Source organism: Artibeus jamaicensis, unplaced genomic scaffold (genome assembly GCF_021234435.1).
Source record: "Artibeus jamaicensis isolate MK-2021 breed Jamaican fruit bat unplaced genomic scaffold, CSHL_Jam_final contig_2962, whole genome shotgun sequence".
NCBI lineage: Eukaryota > Metazoa > Chordata > Mammalia > Chiroptera > Phyllostomidae > Artibeus > Artibeus jamaicensis.
This window is the reverse complement of record NW_026521675.1, coordinates 144,791-168,374: the sequence shown is the minus strand read 5'-3', so window position 1 is coordinate 168,374 and position 23,584 is coordinate 144,791. Positions and strand designations below refer to the sequence as shown.

Sequence of the window (23,584 nt, the reverse complement as noted above, 5' to 3'; positions counted from 1 at the left end):
TACTATCTGGAGTGATAAATTCCAATTAATTACCAAGGGCAAATTAGTTTGCTTCTGAAATGGAGACAAGTAGCTTTGGTTCGGAACTCAGGGTGGTACTTTCATGTAAAGGTTAGTAGAAAAGTATACCAACAAAAATAATTGCTAAATCCTTAGAAGGATGACTGAGAATTCAGGCCCTTCAGGAATGAAGATTTTGGTAACCCTACTAAGTTTCGACAGTTGGGGGAAATATGGTAGATATCAATTGTGACCTGTGAACAATTATAGAAATTAGAAATGTAGTAGCTTTGGATATTCTTGCTTATTTTGGATATGCAAGCTTTTATTTTTATAAGCTAACCATTTTTCTTTTCTCTCCTTTCCACTTTTATTTTATATAAAGTCATTGGAAATTAACTGTACAATTTTGTCTTTAGGTAACAGAACATTCAGTGGGTGAATCTGAAGAAGAAATAATATAGATCTAGCAATGCATACAATTCAATGACTTTTGGACTGTGCGGTTTATTATTTTGGGGGAAAAGGTGAGAGTTTCTTTATTTGTTGGAAGAATAGCTGTATCTCTTAAAATAAAATAAAAGTGTTGAATTGTTTTATTGTCAAATATTGAGAATTTGAATTTTAAAGTGACTTCCAGTACATTCACAATGTTGTGTAGCTATCATTTCTAATTACAGAAGTTTCCTTGATGTCAAGGAACATGTCGTATGGACAAAGACAACCTGAGGCAGGGGAGGATTGAATGTGGGAGGTGGGGGTGGGTAGAGTGGGGGATAATAATGGGGATAATTGTAACTGAACAACAATAAGAAAGAAACAAATACTGCACTAAAACTTTCAGAGAATAAAAAGCAGGCTGAGTGTGATTAGTTGACTCTTCTAGATGTATTTTCCTCATAAACTTAAGCAACTTCCCAATTTCAAGGAATTTAATACAGTGCATTCATGTTTCTTTGTTCCAATGTGTTTCTCTGTGTGAAACAATACATTGCTGAATACAGTGGACAAAAGGCTTCTTTCACAAAAATCTCAATATATAATATGCCATTTCCAGTTATAGAGTTGTAACATAGGTTGTTTCTTAATAGTTCTGTAGTGAACTTTTCATAACTTGTTCTGCCTAAAAAACAAAGTTAACCTAAGTTTCTAACACCATATTTAAGAGACTTGAGGTTAAACCTACCTTATTTCAAGAGACATTAATTTCTATGCTTCTCACTACTTTACAACTAACAACTTTAACACACAAGTCTAGAAAAACATTACAGCAAACTTTAACAATTTTCAATCCTCAACTTGTTTCTATCACGGTCTTCTTCCCAATATTAACTTCAAAGCCAACTGAAACATAAGCTATGTATAACTGCAGTTCGGATGACATAAATAGAAATAGGACCTTGGCTGGTGTAGCTCAGTGGATTGAGTGCAGGCCTGCAAACCAAAGGATGGTGGTTCAATTCCCAGTCAGGGCACATGCCTGGGTTGCAGGCCAGTTCCCAGCAGGGGACGCATGAGAGGCAACCGTACATTGATATTTCTCACCCTCTCTCCTTCCCATCCCCTCTAAAGATAAATAAATAAAATCTAAAAAAAAGAAGAAATAGCAGTACACAAAGTATAACACAGTTGTTAATTTTAGCTGTCTTCTAAAGCTTTCAGTGAAAACTGACACGCTGACACCTTTGTCTATTAACATTCTCATGTGCAGAACTAAACCACATTTTAACTTCTAATTCATTCGCAACCCTATACTCTACCAGTGACTAAGCTTAAATAAAAGGCTTTACACAAACCAACCAGAAAAAGAAATTTTCAACAGCCTCAAAAGAAATCCTGTACCCTCTAAACAGTTATTCCCCATTTCCCTTCTTTAGCCCATGGCAATCATTTATCTGCTTTCTGTTTTCATGGATTTGCCTACTTTGGACATTTTTCATAGAGTCATGCAATATGCCTTTTTCTGTCTCTCTTGTTTAAGTTAGCATAATACTTTCAAGGTTCACCCACGTTGCAGCACGTGCCAGAACTTTTTTGCTTTTCTGCCTGTGTACTCTTCCACTATATGGACAGATCACATTTTGTTTACCCACTTATCAGGTGATGCATGTTTGGGTTGTTTTTCATTTTTTGGCTATTATGATGTTTCTACAAATGTTCGTGTGCAAATTTTTGTGTGGATATGTTTTCAAATTTTTTGGGTATGAACCAAAGAGTATAATAGTTGTATGATATGGTCACTTTTGTTCAAAAACCTAAGAAGCTACCAGTCTGTTTTCTAAAATATCTGCTACCAGGCTACATTCCCACCAGCTGTGTATGAACTTATGGTTTCTGACATTGCTTCTGTCTTAGTGCTGCTTCTAAGAGGTGGTTCTCCAAGATGAGATCATATTCAACCTTCCTGAGGTCGTCTTCCACACCATCATCCAAGATATTTTCCAGGATATAGCATTCAGCAGACTCGTGCCTCCTGACAGACTGTATCGTGAATGAAGTGTAATTAAGCGTCTATTATGCTCAGAGTTGTGTACTAGGCTCAGAGGCGGTATAACATGAACATGTTTCGGGGTACTCGTACTCAAAAGAGTGCATTTTTAAATTTTTTAAATTTATTCATCTTCAGAAGGGGAGGGAAGGAGATAAATATCAATGTATGTTTGCTTCTGGTGCATCCCCTGCTGGGAACTGGCCTGCAACCCAGGCACGTGCCCTGATGGGGAATCAAACTGCAATCTTTTGGTTCGCAGGCCCTTGCTCAATCCACTGAGCTACACCAGCCAGGGAAAAGAGTATATTTTTGTTAGATGTGCAAATGTTTAAAATTAACTTAGATTTAATTAATTGGTTATTTGGAAGTAATTTTCTAGGGCATTTTCTATGACCATTTTCTTCTTTTACAAGGGAGAAAATTATCATGAATTCAGTGATTTTTACCCCCTGTGTATATCATATCTAAAGCATGGTAGTTGTGTGTATATGTGTGTGAATCTCTGGGTGGAAACAATGGTCAAGGACACTTCATTTTTTACCCTCATTTCTAGTAATAGGAAATCTCATTTTTTCATATGCCTATTTTGATTATGAGACTGACAGCTTTCATAGTGTTATTGGCCTTTTCTTTTCATTTTTTACCATATATGTATTTCTATTCAGAAATACAAACTCTTCCTTTCGAACACCTATGTGCCTTTTATTTTTAAGTATTTTGTTATTCACACTTGAGAACATGTACACTGACTTTGAGAGAGAGGAAGGAAGGGAAAGAGGAAGAGAGAGAAATATTGATGAGAGAAACGTCAATCATTTGCCTCTCTCATGCAAGCCTATTTGGGATTGAACCCACAACCAAGGTATGTGCCCTGACCAGGAATCAAACCCAGGACTCTTCTGTGTACCAGACTGCATTCTTAAAACAGACACACTAGCCAAAGGTATATGGCCTTTTGAAAGTGTTATTAATTGGGGACAATTCTATACCCACCCACACAGCCTCTGGAAGCCCCGTCTGAGCTCATGCATCCTGAGGGCATAGACCATGGGGTTGAGAGCAGGGGGGATGACATTGTGTAGCACATTAAGGAGTACAGGGATAAGGGGAATCTTTTCCTTTACAAAGTGTGTGACAGACAGCACTATAACACCTGTATAGAAGAAGAGGATGAGGATGAGGTGTGAGCTGCAGGTGCTCAGAGCCTTGGATATTGCTTCTGCTGAGTTTAGCCTCAGCACAGTGTGAAGGATTAGAGCATAGGAGGAAAACACCAGAGCCATATCACTCCCAAGCAGGACCCAACCTAACGTCAGTTGGTAGAATTTGTTCACAGTGATGTCATCACAAGCCAGGCTGATAACACCCAAGTTAGAACACAGGCAGTGGTCAATTTCATTCTTGGAGCAGTAGAGCCTTTGGGCAGCCAGTACAGGCACTGGGATGGTGAACAGGCTATTTCTGAGCACCATGAATCCTATGACTTTAACCATAAAAGCTTCAGTGACTATGGTGGGATAATGCAGTGGGTGACAGATGGCTATGTATCTGTCCACTGCCATGCAGAGGAAGATGCCAGACTCCATGCAAAAGAAACAGTGGATGACATACATCTGAAGAAAACATTCAGGGAGGCTGATGGCCTTGGCATCAAACCAGAAAATGGCCATAATCTTGGGCATAATAGTGCTGGCCAAGCCAATGTCCACAACTGCCAATATGCTCAGGAGATGGTACATGGGCTCATGGAGTGTGGACTCACGTTGAATAGTAATCAAGATGAGGATATTGGCAGCAAGAGCTAAAAGATAGAGCAGAGCCAGGGGCAGGGAGAGCCAGTGCTGCCACTCATGAATGCCTGGGAGCCCCATCAAGATGAACTGGGAAATCTGGAAGCTGGAACTGTTGGTAAGACTGGTGGGGGTATCCATGGCACTGGTGCCCTGTTCTCAGCATCTGTCCATGAAACTGGAATAGGAAAGGGACTGCATTTGAAAGTTCAGCTAAGGGTCTTAATTAGAGACTTCCAACAATGACCCAGTTTATTTGTGAATCACTGTCATCCTTTTTTTTTTTCCTTTGGTTCTGGGAGATAGTCCACAGAGTAACAATAAAGAAAGCCAAAATCAGTCATAAATAGAGTTCTGAATAGCTGATTGTCATCACCACTGTCATCCAAATACATCAATGATAATCTCATCACCAACAGATAACAAATATTAATATTTGGTTTTCTCACTTTTTCTGTTTTCTGTTTAAGCAGGTTACATCATATGGAGATAATTTTGTATCTTGTCTTTATCTTTTAGCAATATGTTCTGAGGCATAAAATAGGTGCTCAGTAAAAAATTACTGCATGAATACAAATGAACCACACTTCAGTGTCATTAAAGCAATGTAGGTTCTTAATTTTAATGACCACCTTATATTCCTATATTTGACCATTTCATAAATTACTAACCAATATTTTATTTTCCGATTATCTCCTTAGAGTGGAATTTCAGAAATAAACAAAAGTGATGCATGCAAAGAACATAGCCATCTTAACATATTAATTTAAACAATATTTTGATATTCTGAATATTGTATATATGCATGTTAAAAAATTAACATAATAAAAATATTGAGCCTATGCTTGAGATTCCCAAATTCCTTTCTTTTCACCATAGGCAGTCAGTAAAGTTGTTTCTTGAGGATCCTTCCAGAGATAGTTTTTGCATGGACAAAAATATATGTATTAACTATTTTCCCATAAAAGACCAAATCACATCTAATTTTACTGATCATACCTTTCTTGTCCTTTGTTTCCTTGACTTTTCTTTTTTAGCTACTTATTATCTTCGAGTCTGTTCCACATCTTCATGTAGCTATACTTCATTGTTGTGAAGTTGCATGATTTTCTACCATATGAATGTCTGATATTTTCATGAGAACTTTTGATGAACATTGGTATTTTCAGTATTTCGTCACTGTAAATAAAATGATTAAAATGTGCTTGTTCATATATCTGTAAGTATATATGTATACTTATATAAATTTATCCATAGGATAATTTCCAAGAAGTGAATTTCTGGGTGCAATGGGAAAAAATTATTTTGACTGATATTGCCAAATTGTCTTTGCAAGAGGTGTTTCTGGTCCTCACCAACAGTAGTGCACTTTTAATGCTCCTGACATACACTGGAAAGTTGCTTCATAGGTACATCGCAGTAGTTTACACACCCAGAATTTGTTCATCAGTGTGTCTATTTCATCACACCCACCCATAACTGAAAATTTTAATTTAAAAGCCTATATTAATTGAATAAGTAAAAATTGAAATTTTAGTTTTGGTTCACTTTTCCCTTCATTATTTAGTGATCTTTGACATTTCAAAGGGCATTTCCCCCCCATTGTATATGTAGTAAATCTTCTCTTTTAGCTTTATGTGCAACTCATTTGTAGCATTAAGTGAAATCATGTTTTTCAAGTGCTTAGCATGGAGTCTGGCAGCACATCTGATTAATATGTATGAGTTTCATTATATCTTAAAATATTACCTCTATCTGTTGAATTTTTGAAAATAATTTCCTTTATTCATTTTCTATTAAAATCTATCATTTCAAAATATTTTTATTGATTGATTTTTAGATAGAGAGAGAGCAAGCAGGGGAGAGAAACACGGACTCGTAGCTCCACCAATTCACGCAGTCACTAGTTGATTCAAGTTACACCTGTGTGTACACTTAAACTTCTATGTGTTCATAACAGGTACACTTTCAAGTCATTATTTCATTATTTCAGGCTTTAAATAAAGCAAAACACAACATTTTAAAAGAATTAACTTCTGTTTCTTTATACACATTTATTTTAAAATTAATTTTGTAACCAACTTGAGATATGGCATGGAGTGACAAAGTAGCTACATTAATTTCACCCAGAAAGAGCTAAACCGTTGTCCCAGCACCATGAGTAAAGAAGCCTTCCTCTCCCTGTTAATTAACAACGTGCTTTTCTGTTAAATATAAATTCAGACATATATTTAAGGATCATTGCTGGACTGGAGAGTATTCTCTGATTTTAGTTCCAGTGGTAGTTGAATTAGTCTGTTTACTATGGAAGAGCCTTACTACCATTTTTAAATAGATACAGTTTTAAATAGAAAAAGCTGGTTGTGGTATTTTTTAATATAAAATGAAAACATAAATTAAATGTGGAAGGAGAGTTTTTACCTCTCTGAATCGTTTCTTTCCTTTCATTTTCTTTCTTTTTTTTTTTTTGCTCTAAGAGCACTTTATTTTTAATGGCATTTTACTAAGTCAAAATGTCTTTTCTTTAGCACTAACCTAATTTCTTTTTTTCTTTTTTACTATTGTTTAGTTAGTTATCCTCTTTTTTCTCCCCCATTGCTCACCCTACCCCATTCCCCCCACCCTAACAGTCAATCCTTCCCCCATTGTCCTTCCCCCATTGCCATGACTACTCTATTCACGTTCCATTGCTTGCCTCTTCCCATTCTTTACCCTGTTAAGCTTCTCCCCACTCCCCTCTGGTCACTCTTATTTGTTCTTTGTTTCCAAGTCTCTGGTTCTATTTTGCTCATTCATTTCTTCTGTTGATTAGGTTCCAATTATATGTGAGATCATATGGTGTTTGTTGTTCACCCCCTGGCTTATTTCACTTAGTGTAATGCTCTCCAGTCTTTTAATTTAAAAAGCTGTGGCCTTTCTCTCTTAGTTGTTTTTGGAATTTTTTCCCCAGGAATGTAACTGTTTTTGTCTCATTATATTTCCTAATTATGTATTATTACTTAAAAACTTCTGATGATTATTGTTTTTAAAAAACAGTTTACAAACACAGGTACTTTACACTATTGCACTCCAAAGTTAATAGCACTTTAAAAAATTTCCCATCTTTTTTTTTTTTTTTGGTAAAAAAAATGTATTGACTATTTTTAAGAAAACTTGGAATAGTATACCCTCTCACTTTTATTTTGCATCTTATTACCATGTTTATAATTTCCTCAACAACATAAACAAGCACATTGATAACATCCCTGTCTGGCCTGGACTTTAAGTAGAATTCTGCTGGAGTTCTCCCCTCAGTGTGGGGTGCTAACTAATGCTTTTCGGATAAATAGTCTTTATTACTTTTGGTGGTCTGATGTCTAGTTTTAGTTTTTGATTTTGTTTTTGAATCAGAAATAAATGACTTCCATCCCTCTCTCACCTCATAGTCTTGGATCTGTGACTTAAGTGGGAGAACATCCTGCTTCCACCAATCTGTCAGCCCATGTGCTTCCCCTGCCTTGAGCTTTGTGGTGGTTGCTTTTTCCTCTGCTAGAACTTTTGTTCTTTCTAACATGAACAGAGGGGAGTTCTGTCTCATTTTTCTACTTGTTCTCCAGAACTCAGGCCTCTGCTTTGCACAAGTGAAGATCTTTAGGGAAAAGAGGGCCAGTGTTGGAAGGATTAAACTAAGGAAGCTGACTGAGAAATCTCAGAGTATAGGAGAACACACCAGAATTAAGAGCCAGGAACACAGAGCAAGGAAACTGCCTCCCCCACTCACCTTGGCCCCTTGTAAGCCCTGCTAGAAGGTCCTGGAGAGAACCTCTCCAAATGGCACTGCCTTCTGTAGCTGCTTCAACTCTCTTGATTACATCTCTTTTTATACCATTGTTGTTGAGAGTACATCTTCTCCTGTTCCCTGGGGTCTGGACTGCTGCACAGACTGGAGCCCTGAGTTGCCCGGGTCCTTCTCTGCCACTCTTGAGGACCTCCAGGAGGCTCTCTCTAATTGTTTTTCCTGAGTGCATCAAGGTTTGGTGTCTTTTCATCACAGCTCCAAAAGGCCCCCAGTGATCTCAAAAGTGGATCCAGTTCAGGTCAGGAAACAGAGACACTCAGTCTCCAGTCCCATGGGAACCACAATTAGATGGCCATCTCTGTCTTGATGAAGGCCAATCTGTGGCCCAGGATGGCTATGAATGTGACCCAACACAAAAATTTACATTTACTTGAAACATTATGAGATATTGTGGTGATTATGTATCACAATGTATTTAATATGTGACTCAAGACAACTCTTCTTCCAGTGTGGCCCAGAGATGCCAAAAGGTTGGACACCCCTGTTTTAGGAAGAGGTGTCCCCCTCTTCTCTGGATCTCTGCACACCTGCCCCTGCTTTCAACATGCACACCTTCCTTCAGCCTATTGGAGGACCATTTTCTACCATTTCTTGTCCTTTGTGCTTTATCTTTTTCCACTTCCTTTTTAATGAGTTATTTCTCCCATATATAAACATAAAAATGCAGATGGCTCTTCTTCTGGAAACCTCCTGTTTGTTCCTCCATGTCAACTTTGCACCCTTCTCTGTACCTATGAGTTTAAAGTGTCTGACCTTTGGTTTATGGTTGCATTTGGCTAATGAGAGGCATTTTGGAAAGTCAGAGGGCTGTGAGAAAGATAAGTTGAAAAATATATTCCTATGAATCTTTTCCTACTCAGTGTGTTGGGCAATGTCTGTGTTCTTATCCTGAAGGCTTCCTGTCCCTGTGACACGGTTCCCCTGTGGTTCTTGCCAAATCTGGTCAATACTGGTAGCTGCTTCTTCCCACTGCTCCTCATATCTATCAAATGGTAATAGCTTTCGAGGTTTCAAGCCCAGGTATATTTTACCTTTCTATTTTATTATTATTTTTAAAAATTATTTTATTGTTGTTCAAGTACAGTTGTCTGCATTTTGTCCCCACCACTCTCCCAGACCCCAGCCATTCCCACCTCACTCCCTTGATTTAAACTCCTCCTTGGTTTTTGTCCATGTGTCCTTTATAGTCTTTCTTGAAAACCCTTCCCCCTCTGTTCCCCTGTTACCGCCCCTTCACTCCCCTCTGGGTACTGTCAGATTGTTCTTAAACTCTCCCCCCATTTTGGGTATTCTCTTCATTATATTCTCCTCTGTCTTCCCTTTTGCATATGTCATCTGTTTTATGCTGGGACTTTGACCAGGATGCTTCCTCATCTCAACTATCTCTCTCCCTGAACACTACTCTTGAATCTGTTTCTTCTCCTTCTATTCTTTTACAAACTTCCTGAAACATTTCTTTTAAATGTACAGCTCCTAATTTTTACTTTTTCTAAACCAATTTGTGACTTATGTTTTCCTACTAAATCAAAAATTTCTTCTCTCATTTTTTAAAAGCTTACATAGGGTTATTATTGTTCATTTTTTAAATGTTTGATTGAATTTACCAGTAAAGACTTGATCTCACAGGGCAATATTTTTGCCAATATATCTGCTAGAGCAAGGGAAATAAAGAAAAAATTAAAGATGGGATTACATCAAATTAATATTGCCTGAATAGCTAAAGAAAACATCAGCAAAATGAAAAGGCAGCCAACCCTATAGGAAAACATATTTGCCAATGATATCCTGGACAAGAGTTTGATCTCCAAAAAATATAAAGAACTCACACCACTCCACACCAGGAAGACAAAAAATCTAATTAAAAAATAGACAAGGGACCTGAACAGACACTTGTCCAGGGAGGACATGCAGAGGACCTCTGGGCATATAAAGGATGCTCAACATCACTAGCCATCAGCGAGATGCAAATTAAAAACACGATGAGATATCACCTCACACTCTGTCAGAATGACCATCATTAACAAATCAATGAACAAGTGCTGGTGAAATTGTGGAGAGAAGGGAACCCTATTACACTGTTGGTGGGAATACAGACTGGTACAACCACTGTGTAGTATGGAATTTCCTCAGAAAACTAAAAGTGGAACTCCTTTTTGACCCAGTGATTCTACTGCTGGGATTATACCCTAAGAATCCTGAGATACCAATTCAAAAGAATATATATGCACCACTGTTCATAGAAGCACAATTTACAATAGCCAAGTGCTGTAAGCAAACTAAGTGCCCATCATTAAATGAGTGGATAAAAAACTCATGGTACATTTACACAATGGAATATTAAATAGCCAAAAGGAAGAAGGAACTTCTACCTTTTGTGACAGTATGGATGGAGAGTATTATGTTAAGTGAAGTAAGACAGGTGGTGAATGACAAATACCATGTGATCTCACCTATAACAGGAACCTAACAAACTAAACAAAAAAACTAACAAGCAAAATAGAACAAAAGATGTGGAAACAAGGAACAAACTGACAGGGACCAGAGGGGAGGGTGGCGGGGGATAAAGGAAGAAAGATGGGAAGGGTCTAGTTAAAGAACAAGTATAAATGACGCATGGACATGGACAACAGGGAGTGGAGGGTGGCTGGGGCAGGGGAGACCAACAGGGAAATATTGGGACAACAGAATAAAACAACAATAAAAAAAGGACTTGATTCAGTTTTCTTCTTTTTACACCATTTCCCCTCCTTTCTTCCAGGATTTCACCTAGCCAACCTACTTCAACATCATATCCTTTTTCTATGCCCATAATACTATGAAATAAATCTATTAAAGCCTTAATTTACTATTGTCACTGCCCTGCTTCATCAACTTCCATCTCTGTTGTGTTGTTGTCTTGACCTCTTATTAGCATGTAGCACTGTTCAGGAGAGGACTTGAGGCCTGTTGCAGTTTGGCCCCAACCTCCCTCTCAAACCCTGTTACTCTCCATTGTTCCCTCAACACTGAGTTCTTAGCTGTTTATCAAAAATTCCATACTTTAGAAATTTTAGTGTCCTTTTTAATGCTAGTGAATCATTCTGGCAAACTCTACTCTCACTCTTCAAATTTTCCTCTCTAGTTTTGCCTTATTTGTGAATCCTTCCCTGATTCCCATAGGCATAATTAGATGCTCTCTCTCTAAGGAGTTTCCGTATCTCAAGGTGTGACTCCAGGTCTTTGCATGTATCTGCTGCTTTGTCTTGTTGGTTGGGTTTTGCCTTAGTTTGATGTGTATCTTCCATCTTACCGTGTTTAAAATCTTTGCATTTTTCCCCACAATCTTATAAGGAACTCAGGAAATATTTTTCTTTGATCTAAATTATTGACTTAAAGCCTCCTGACTATTTTTAGAGCTCCAGACTTGTTTAAATCTCTTAATGTTTTGTATAAATTCTGACTTTAGGTAGTTAGTCAGTGTTTAGTGTTAGTGTTTTAGTCAGGTGATCCATATACACAATAATCTAATGTCCCAGTTCTAGGACTTTTTTATTTTGGGGGCTTAAGTTCCTATCTCAATGACCAGTTCACCCCCTCATTTCTTCTCAGATTGGCCTCTGTATCACTAATGTTACCTGTGTTGCTTATTTTTTCTTCTTCCACTGAGGTTCTTCATGTTAGGGTTTATAAGATGAAGTCATGGTAGGATAAATAATCTTGGTTTTATGTAAAAAAACACCTGCTATTCTTCTTCTCTCCGAATGGCAGTAACCTCAGAACATGGCTCTCCTACAAGGATGACCTGATTCTGGATACTGACCATCCCTAATTAACCTTGTGCTATTCTCTTCCAATATAGCCTATACTGATGTCTGTCTTTCTGATAAAGAACTGTCATTATGAAGACATACAGGTCTGGCTGAGTTTTAAACTATAGGTTTGTATGTTTTTGTTCTGTTTTTTCTTTGGCTTCACAAAACATATCACTTTTTTCCTCACTGGGAATTCCTTCCTGGATTTGAAGGAACCATGAATAATCATGCTTGCCACCACAAGTGTTTTCCTATGTAAGCTCTGTACACTCGATTTCTGCAGTCTCTGTCAATCCAATGCAATGTTCAGGTTCTTCAGACTCTTGAATGTCCCTCCATAGATTAATCTGGCACCATTTTCAGTAGTGATTTTGATGGCTGTGGTGAGAGTCAAACGTTGAGATAGTAATTAAAAAAGGGGCAGACTTGTGAGTTGTGAGATAACATATATATGACAATAGCTACAGGACTCAGCCTACCCTTGTACCTTCATTTTGAATAACAGGAGACATTTGCTATTTTCTCCAGCCTTATTATAGTGTCAGATTCTCTATTCTTATAAAAGCTCCTACTTATTGATTCATTCTTCTTCTCATGGTTCCACCTGTATCGCAGGGGCATTGGGGGTAATGTATGCTGGTTTTGGTGTTGCTCCTCCCCATCTCTTACTTCTTTTCTCATCCTTCCTGGATCAGATCTTGGTTGGCCATCAAGCCAGATGATCCCATTCGCCATTTCGGGAAGCCTCCTCCTGCTCCTGGCTGCATGACCTTGGCACTTCTTGACATGGCACCCTAGAGTATGCTGTTCAAAATATTCCCTGCTGGGGTTGTTCCCTGTGGCCCCAATAAGAGGAAGAGATATTGTTAGATCTTTGTCTGAAGAGGATACAGAAGTACTAATTGGTGTCTGGGTGATAGAAGCTTCCCTTTGGATCCCTACAGGCAATGCCTGAAAAGGTGCCTGTTAAATACCCTGTTCTTAGGACTGGACTGGTAGCTTAATTTCTCATCCATCTGTAAGTAAACCAGTGAAGTTCTTTGGTGAGTAATTGCAAAGGGTAGGCCCAAAGAAAAGAGATACATACAGGCTCCATTACAAATTAGCCTTACTCCAATCTCCACAGATCTGAATAATCTGATAGTTTGTGTGGGGCAGAAATACCTGGTCTTGATATCATTATGGAAAATTAGAAATACTGCCAATACTCTGTACATCATCTGAGGTCTAATAGGACCTTTCGTTGTATACAGATACAGGCAAGAGGGGGTCCAGGTGTGTGAGAATTCCTTCCTTTAAATGAGGTAAACATCTTTCTTGTCTCTGTTCAATAGCCAGTTATTTATAAATCTGCTCCTTGTTGAAGCCCATAGAGTGAATTACAGGGAAACATTTATGGAGGCACCTAAATCAGTGTCAGATTACTATGGTTCCAGGACCCTTTACCTCTCTTTATTTGCCTCCATGATGAGAAGTAGAGGAGCTGAGCTTACTGGGGCAGACTTTTTCTTAATATATATAAGATTATAATGAGGAACATTTGCTGAGTCCTGAGGGGATAGATGGGATGTCGGGTGTAATTATTTCTTACATTGTTTTGAAGACACTGTTATGTTCCAAAAGGTGGACTGAGTCTTAAGTTTGGTCAGCTTTGCAGGTAATTTGAAGCAGATGCTCAGGTGATCAGAGCCACATTTCTTGACACCCTCCACCTCCCTACCCAATAGTATATTCTGGGGGTGCTGGAGAACATGTGATTAGGAGGGAAGATGAAAAAAGTGTTAGGAAGGATACATTATTTTTGACTGGGTTGCTGCAGGTTACTACGCTACAGACATCTTCCCATAGGATGAATCTATTATATTTTCTTAAATCAAATGCATCATTGATGAATCTCTAAATTTTCTGTATTTTTTAAACAGAGTTCTCCTAATGCATCATTTATTTCTTATACTTCAGTGAAAATAATACTATTTTCATCACTTGATAAAGAATTTACACACCGATCTCATGGGATTCTCACAATGATACTGTGAGGTAGGTTTTTGTTTCCTCGCACTCATTTCACCGGTGAGGAATCTAAGGCTAGAAATGGGTAATGCTTTGCTTAAAGTCACACAGCTGATATATGGCAGAACTATTACTTGAATCAGGGTCTTGACTCCTAGTCCAGAGTTCGTTCCATGACACCAGAGCTGTAGGTTCATGCAACTTTCCCATCTTCCCAGCCCTCATGCCTTCTGCTGTCATCATATAGTCTCCTCAGCAGCTGTGGTTGAAGGCACGGGCAATAATCCCATGGTTTCTTTTGGAGAAAAAAGCAAAGGATTCTTGGCTCTTATAAAGCTGTGCTATGAACTATGCTTCTAGATCAACTTCTGCTTCTTTCCCTCATGTTTAGAGACCTTTTCCTGTTTTTCATGGAAACTGTGAGATCAACTCAGTTGCAACTTTTCTGCCTGAAATATGAATCACTTATCTTATGATCCAAAGTCCTCTCAGGCCCTGACCCAGGTCTCTGTGTGCCCTTGTGTTTTTCTTTCACATGAAAGAATTGTGGTCTTGGAGGTATTAGCAGATATTGGGGATCACGTAATGCCTAAATAATTCTTTAGCTGTTTGATTCCTTCACTGCTTACTTTTGGCCACAGGCCCTGGTTGTTTGTCCTTTGCCCGGCAGCAGTCACTGCTGACCTGGAGACAGGATGGTAACCTTCTAGTTCAGGGATCAGTAAATGTAAGTCCTTGTCTGATTGTGTCATAAAATAGATCTGGGACTTTGGGTCATGACTTTTTTCTAGACTTCAGTTTTTTAACCCACGAAAGGATGATTTGGGCATAGTATATGTTGAGAATCTGAATAATTTCATACACTGTGTGATTACATGGAACATGACACTGGAGGAAATATCTTCCTATTTTCTATCCTGTTCTTAACTATGTGACTGTGATACAGACTTTTTTGGCTTTCATATAGTTATTATTACCAAGAGCTTCTGTTTGTTTCAGGTTACCACAACTCTGAACTTTGTGTCTACCCCTGTACAACAGCACCTTGGAGAAGAAAGACTTACAGGAGGTGGTGAAATCAGACAGCCATTTAGATACTAGGGAAATAGATAAGCATTTGTGAAATGATTGGACAATAATCCAAGGAAGAATCTGATTAATATTGGAGTCCTCAAAGACCATATATTCTGTAACTTGGCAGTGAAGTTTGGTGAGTGAGATATCTCCAAATTAAAAAATTTTGCAGATGTTAAGATTTGGGGTGGATTCAGATGAAAGTTAATGGTAGAATACTAGGCGTCAATGTTGATTAAATTTAGCACCAGCATTCAGAACTTGGGAATCCGAGCATGAGAGGAAGCATTTTTATGTAACATAACTTCCTGAGCATTTACTGAAATTTGGTTATGTGAATTGCTCCAGGTAACAGATATATTAAGATATCTGACCTGGTATGATCTTCTAGTCCAATGCATTTTCCACTGGACCAAGTTGTCTTGCCTCTTCTGTATTTGGAGATCTTGCAGAAATATTGACTAAACTGAAAACTATTTCTGTTTTCTGAGAACTATGAGGAGAGAATAATGGTGATGGTGGTTTTTGTGAAACCTTATCTTGAGCTTCCAACCCCCATATAATTGAATTTAACCTGGTTTTTAATTTTTTTCCAGTAGTCCTTTGCTCTTCTAACTGAGATGATCACCATGATTCTTCTCAATAATTCTTATCTCTTCCCACATAGTTTCTTCTTGGCTGGCATTCCAGGATTGACTGCTGTCCATATTTGGATCTCACTTCCCTTTTGCTTCATATTCCTCCTGGCAGTGACTGGAAATGGTGTTCTGCTTTTTCTTATTCAAACAGAACGTTGCCTTCACCAGCCCATGTTTTTCTTTCTTGCCATGCTCTCCTTTGTTGACCTGGTTCTTTCCCTCTCCACTCTGCCCAAGATGCTGGCTATTTTCTGGTTTGGTGCTACAGCCATTAGCTTCCACTCCTGTCTTTCCCAGATGTTCTTCATCCATGCATTTTCTGCCATGGAGTCAGGAGTGCTGGTAGCCATGGCCCTGGACCGCTTTGTGGCTATCTGTAACCCACTGCGTTATGCAACCATTCTTACCCCAATTGTTGTGGCCAAGATTGGAGGCCTGGTGGTACTGCGAGGTGTGGGGTTGACCATATCCTTTCCAAGCCTGGCCCATCGGCTCCCCTACTGTGGCTCCCACACGATTGCCTATACCTACTGTGAGCACATGGCAGTGGTGAAGCTGGCCTGTGGGGCCACCACTGTGGATAACCTCTATGCCTTTGCTGTGGCAATCTTTCTTGGTGTGGGGGATGTGTCCTTTATTGCCTATACCTACTGGCAGATTGTGAGGACTGTAATTCATTTTCCTTCACCTGAGGCACGTGCTAAAGCGGGTAGCACATGCATGGCTCATGTCTGTGTCATCCTTTTTTTTTATGGACCAGGCTTTCTTTCTGTGGTCATGCAGCGCTTTGGCCCACCCACAGCCTCTGCTGCCAAGGTCATCCTTGCCAATCTCTACTTGCTTTTCCCCCCTGCACTTGATCCCATTGTGTATGGCGTCAAGACCAAGCAGATCAGGGAGCAACTGTTTAAAATTCTAACCCCCAAGAGAACTGATCCCACCTGAGTATACTTCTCATGATCTAGACCTCAGGGGCCAGGGTGACCACCCCCTGTGGGGTGGGAGACCCACAGCACAGGTTATTTGCCTGGTGGGAACAGTGAAGAAAAGCACATAAAGTTGTCCTGAGTGTTTGGAAGTTGGGAAATCTCTTCTGAGGCCTGTGCTGTTTAGATATTGTGACAGAAAATTGAGAGGGACTGAAGTATCTTAACTAATCAATCAATGACTAATTTTTTAATACTCTTTTTCCCCCAAAAGCTTATGATTTACTTGTGTTGACAAGAGCAATGCTCTATGAGATTAAGAAACAATTAGAACTTTGATGAACATAAACCAAGTGACTTAGGAGTTCAGGGAGAAATGAATTGGGTATACATTTTAAACATAGGAAAACATGGGACATTTCCCACCACTGTGACACTGATTGATACATAGCAAGCTGGTGGGAGAAGAGAGGCTCTCTCATAGAAACAAATTTGGCATCACAGAAACAGGGTTTGAAAACTAGGGAGATACTTCAGAGTTTTCAGCTTAAGAGAGAAACACCTATATATTCATGTTTCATCTCACTCCAGAATTGCAGCTAAAGCTTGAGTTATTTATTCCATATACTTTTTCAGCCTGTTTTTGAGATAGCTGACCCTCTATGACTCCTTTAGTACTATGTAGTTTTATGTTCTGAGAATCATAAAACTTCTTTTATTTCTTCATTTTTAGTCTCAGGTACAGAGACTTGAGTTAAAGTTTATTGCACACACAATTATTGTTTTAACTCTTGCTTGTTCTTTTTCGTTTTCATTCCTAATACTCTTACCCATTTTTTTGTTCTTACCATGGCAATCACTTTAGTATGTTTATTTTTAAGTATTTACATGTTCTGGTAATATATGTAGTATTGATTGACTGTTATATATTCTTAATATATGTAAACACCCTTCTTTAGTTCCTTAAATGTCCCTGCATTATCCAGCCATGGTAGTCTGTGTTCTCTCTGATGTGAATACCCATTTCTATCTTTATCCTCCGTGTGCCTACTCATTTTGAACTTCAGTTCAAATTTCACCTCCCTGAAGATTTTTATAACTAGATCAGTCCGTTGTTTTTTGAACTGAGAGCTCTGTGTACATTTACTTTATTATTCATCACAATTTAGAATTATATATAATGATTGGTTGAATGATCTTTGTCTTCCATTTCTACTGAATGTTGAATTGTATTGTATTCTTAACCTGCTACCTGGTAGGTACTCAATAGATTCATGTTCAATAAATAAATCTCATTATTTAATGAACTGTCATTCTAGCACATTGCTTCCCCAGTTACACTGACATATGTGTGTTTTGAATAAATGAATACGTAAATTTCCAAAGTGTATGACAGTAGGCACTCCATAAATTTTTATTGGAGAAATGAAATAATTTGTCACAAAATTACTGTTGCAATTACAATCACTATTAACACTCTTGTCTTCACTGCTGTTACCATGACTAACACCCCCTTAGCTTAGTCTTTTCAAATGGTGTAATCTCAACTGGTGGTATTTTGGACACTGCAGATTCACTAGAGGTCATAGTTATTCTTACAATGCAGACTCACTGCTTTGTGTAAGCACAGAAAAAAGAGAAAACTAATGTTTGCCTTCCTCCACCCCTCATTTGCTCATCTTTTCTTTATATTTTTTTATCCTGAGTATTTATCAGGCTGTCAGTGTGATGATGAAATGATCTTGAAAATATAGAAATTATGTTAAAATGTGATAGTGTTCTGTTAGAGATTGGTTCCAAGTCCTAGACGATTAATTCTCTATAGGAGATAATGAACAGTAATGAGACATGGATGCAGTCAGGTCAAAGCGATATTATAAATAGTCAGGGCTTAGAAGACAAATGGCCTGGGTTATTGGGTGGGTAGGAGGAGGGTCAGGGCTAAACTTTTGGTCCCTATGGGGAATCTGCCTCAATCTTTCCCTAAGCAGCTCTTGCTCTATGTCATATTCAATGATCCTCTTTTCCTCTGTGAAATATTAATCTTCAATATTAGTAGTAAGAAATTAGCTTTTCCAAGAAAGAGCAAAAGTGGGCACCCCCCACCAACTTTTGTCTGTGCTTCGTGGGTTGAAGTGGAAGAAAGATCTTCAGGAGAGGGGGAGCAGTGACAGGATTGCAGAGGAAAATTCTTCAGTGGATAGAGGATGAATGGTGGTTAGCACCAATGGACTGAGCGATGTCTAGGTACTTTTGGCCAAACTAACTTTGAACAATCTTAGTCTGAATGTGCATTAACTCTTGATAACATGAGTTGTTTGTGTTGTTCAGCTCTCACTCCATGGTACTGTAATCCCTTGAAAATGAAGTATTGCAATAAACTAATTTAATACCCACAAATGCAAATGAAGCTGATGTTCTCATTATTCCCATTTTTTCCTCTAATGAAAATCTTATACTGTCCCCTAACTGTGGACCATTCATTTTATGATACATTTTTCTTCTCTGGTTTAGTAGTAAGTTCACTGTTTTTGTTCCCAAATGCAATTTTCACTTTTTTCTTGTAAAATAGTCCAGCAAGCAAACACAGATTGTTACTTTTGATGTTCATGTCATTCATATATTTTACGCACTACCTCTCCCAGTTGTGGATGTATCTCCTGGTTGCTCTTCCTCATTAAATAATGACTTGGTCAGTATCTTGTACTGTATTTTTGGCCATCCATGATTTTGTAATGACTTCTGTATTCATGTGAATGACTCACTGACATTTTTTATATTTTTGATTTTTTTACCCCCAAAGGTCCCTACCTCATGTTCATTATCATGGCTTATTCTTGAACCCCTTGAGAGATCACTATATTTGTTTCCTATGGGTCTCCCAGCATTCTTGCTTCATGCTTTCCCATACTCCTAGCACAAGATTATGATTGTGTCTCATTCTTTTCTTAAAATCTTCACAACTTTCTGCTGCCCTTTAACATGACCTGCAATGTGCATGCTAGGTTTTCTGCTTGCATATCAGGTTCAGTTCCTGAGTACTGCATCCTAAGATTTCATGATTCTTTCAGGTCTTTGACAATATCAAGCTCCCTTCTTTGTTGCATCAGGGATTTTGTATCCTCACCATACTCCCACGTCTCTCTTTGCTTTTAATCCACCCTTCTATACCTAACTTAAATTATGGAGGGCTTTCCAGAACTCCTCAGACTGAGAAGGTTCTCCTTTTTTTGTGCTTTAACACATTATAGTATTATTTATAACATTTATAATTGTTATTAGGTATCTGTAATCACATACTTAACATATATCATGACATGAGTTATGATGACAAGGACCATTTATCATATTAATGATTTGTTTCTTCCAACATCTAGCAGGGTACTTGTATTTGATGTATATCTATTATCCATTGAATGAAAAATGAGGCTTCCCATAATATGTGAATAAAATATTTATTGAGTAGATGAGTGAATAGACTGTGCATTTGAAACACTATTGCAAAGGAGAAATGTGGCCATATGGGTGGACTGATGGCTGCTTTAGCAAGGTTGGGACAAAGGGAAGGATATCCTTGGTTATGAAAAAATATTACAGAGGAGGTCTTAGCCTATCCCTTTGGGAACTTGCTGAGATGGATAGTCTGTGAATCTATATTCATCCCCTACTTGCCATGGTACACTGTACTTGAGGTCCACAGACCTGTCACAATTCACCAGAAGAAAAGCAGAGAGCTCAACTGACCTGAGACAAGTGGCATTTGTCTTAGGTTGGATTTTCTAGAAAAAAACTCTGAGGCAGATGTTTGCATGTGTGAAGCTATTGTGGAGTAGACTTGGGAATGACACCTTTCAAAAGTGAGGGAAGCAGGATGGAGCAGAGAAAGAAGTTAAACCATGATCAGTTTCTCCAGATTCCTGAGCTGACTGCGGGGTAAGCGCTTGAGGGGAGTGTCCCTTCAGTGCTGTTTCATACTGAAGAGAGAGGATCAAGTCTTTGTACTCCAATAAGGACCAGTCATTTATTGAGAGCTACACTCAGAAAGGAAACTTAATCTTGGATAAGGCATCTCTGTTTGTCTAAGGGACAGTGACTCAATTATGAGCTTTTAACAGCCAACATTCACAGCAGATGGAGCAATAAACACATTTAATCACAGAGTCCACTGAAGAAAGTTTTGGAAGAAGTAAGACTGTCATTACTTGCAGATGACATGATACCATATATAGAGTACCCTAAAGATTCCAACAAAAAGCTACTAGAACTTATAAATGAATTCAGGAAAGTAGCAGGATATAAAATTAATATCCAGAAATCAGTTGCATTTTTATATACCAATAATGAAATATCAGAAAGGGATAGTAAGAAAATAATCCCATTCACGATTGTTTTAATAATACCTAGGAATAATTTTAAAAAGGTGTAAAAGACCTGTACTTAGAAAATTATAAGACACTGAAGAAAAAATTGAAGAAACAAAAAAGTGGAAGCTTATACCATGTTTCTGGATAGGAAGAATTAATATTATTAAAATGTCCATGTGACTCAAAGCAACCTATAGATTTGATGCAATTCCTACCAAGATACCACTGGTGTATTTCATACCTAGAACAAATATCTCAAAAATTTGTGTGGAACCACAAAAGACCCTGCATAGCCACAGCAATCTTGAGAAAGAAGAACAAAATTGGAGAAATCACTCTATCTGATATCAAACTATAGTAGAAGGTCATAGTAATCAAAACAGCATGGTACTGGCATAAAAATTGACATATAGATCAATGGAACAGAATAGAGAGCTCAGAAATAAATTCATGCCTTTCTCATCAGTTAATACTTGACACATGAGGCAAGAAACATACAATGGGTAAAGAGAATTTATTCAATAAACGGTGTTGGGAAAATTGGATAGATACATGCAAGAAAATGAAACTAGACCACTTTATTACACCATACACAATGTAGTAAAGGCCTAAATGTAAGACTTGAAGCCATAAAAATCCTAGATGGAAACATAGGCAGTAAAATTTTGAACATTTTTTCATAGTGATAATTTTTCTGATATATCTGTTCAGGCAAGGGAAACAAAAGGGAAAAATAAACAATGAGACTACATCAAGCTAAAAAGTTTTTGCACAGCAAAGAAAACTATCAACAAGATTAAAAGACAACCCACTGAATGGGAGAACATATTTGCCAATGATATATCTGATAAGTGTTACTGTCCTACACTTATAAAGAACTTGTAAAGAACTTATAAAACTCAATACAAAAAAAAAACTAAACCCAATCCAATTAAAAAATGGGCAAAGGACCTGAATAGACACATTTCAAAGAGAACATACAAGTGGCCAAAAGACATATGAAAGAATGCTCAGCATCAGTAATCCTCAGAGAAATGTAAATTAAAAGCACAAAGATATCATCTCACACCTGTCAGAATAGCTTTCATCAATAAATCAACAAACAAGTGTTGGTGAGGATGTGGAGAAAAGAGAACCCTTATACACTGTCAGTGGGAATGCAGACTTGTGCAGCCATTGTGGAAAACAGCACAAAGTTTCCTGAAAAACTAAAAATGAAACTGCCTTGTGACCCAGCAATTCCACTTTCAGGAATATGTTCAAAGAAACCCAAAGCAGTGTGTCATCGCAGCATTATTTACAATAGCTAAGATCTGGAGGCAGTACAAATGTCCATCAGTAGATGAATGGATAAGAAATGGTGGTATATTTACAGAATTGAATATTACTTGGTTGTAAAAAAAGAAGGAAATCTTACATTTTGTGACAGCATAGATGGACCTGGAGAGTATTATGCTAAGTGAAATAAGCCAGTTAGAGAAAGACAAGTACCATGAGTTCACTTACATGAGGAGTCTATTAGAAAAAAAACACCAAACAAACTAACAAGCAATTAAAAAAAAAGAAATAACTGGGTTGAGTATGTCCTGTGAGAATGAGAAGTATGAGCTTATTGAACAATGTGAGTTTTCCTAGCTCACTGAGCATGAGGTTTCCTAACACAGCCATCTGGATATACTGGCTTAAAAGGGATGACAAGCACTGGACAGATGTGGGCCTCTTGGACAGGTGCAGGTGCCATTCCCTGCTCTGCAGATTTGCCTGACAACTATCCCTGAGGCAGTAGACTTAGCTCTGCATACCTCCAGCCAATCTGGAGGATATGTCCAGGTGTGTCTGTGTGTCCTCTGGGACCCACCAACTGGCAATAACATCTCGCCTGCCCAGTGCTTTGTACACATTCACCAGCTTTGCCTTGGGGAAGTATTGAGAATAAACTTGCCTTTCAGAGTGAAGATGACAGAATCAGCTAAAAGTTTATTATGAGATTTCAGGTGTAGGCAAATGAGATTAGGTTTGGGGCTTATGGTTTTAAGGAAGTCTATTGATGGTTCACTTCTACTTATCCCATAGACCTTGAGATAGAAGTCGTTTCTTGGGTGGCTCTTATGGCTCTATTCTTCAGCTATATCCTTCCATTTGCTCTATCCTTTCCACCATGTAAGTTCAGTGTGTTTTGTCAAGTTCCCATAATTTCTGGTCATTTGCATACTCATTTATTTATTTAAAAATTTAATCATAGGGTTGTTTATTTATTCAGCAAACATTACTGGGTACCAATTATATCCCAGCACTTCTGGAACTTGCCCTGTAACTGCTGTCATAGGCAAGGCACAGTCCCTGCTCTTCAAGGATGGACACACTGATGGATTTTCCATGCAAGGTAATCAGTGCAATGAGATGCTGATTAAGTGATTGGACAGGAAAGAAAAGGACAACATGCATTAAAGAATTTGGGGACAGCTTTACAGAATACAGGTCAGTTGGACTGAATTTACATTAATAAGTAAGATGGCACAATATCCATTGTTAGCTAATTGTTTTTTGTGTTATGGTCAGAGAGCTGAATATAGCTCCACTCTTTCTGGGAATACAAGTCCCTTCTGCTTTCCTCTTAGAATCACAAAGAAACCACTTGTTTCTTTTAGTAGTTAATGCTTAA

At 38.2% G+C, this 23,584-nt stretch overlaps 2 protein-coding genes across 2 annotated transcripts; one reads left to right on the top strand and one right to left on the bottom strand.

Annotated features, from left to right (window-relative positions):
• Positions 1-3,474: 3,474 nt before the first annotated feature.
• On the bottom strand, positions 3,475-4,422 carry LOC119062100 (olfactory receptor 56B4-like). The gene has a single exon (XM_037162940.2). It carries the CDS (start codon positions 4,420-4,422, stop codon positions 3,475-3,477), a length of 948 nt encoding a protein of 315 aa, XP_037018835.2.
• An 11,192-nt stretch (positions 4,423-15,614) lies between these two features.
• On the top strand, positions 15,615-16,577 carry LOC119062107 (olfactory receptor 52K1-like). Its single transcript, XM_037162952.2, has one exon. It carries the CDS (start codon positions 15,615-15,617, stop codon positions 16,575-16,577), a length of 963 nt encoding a protein of 320 aa, XP_037018847.2.
• The last annotated feature ends 7,007 nt before the right edge of the window (positions 16,578-23,584 follow it).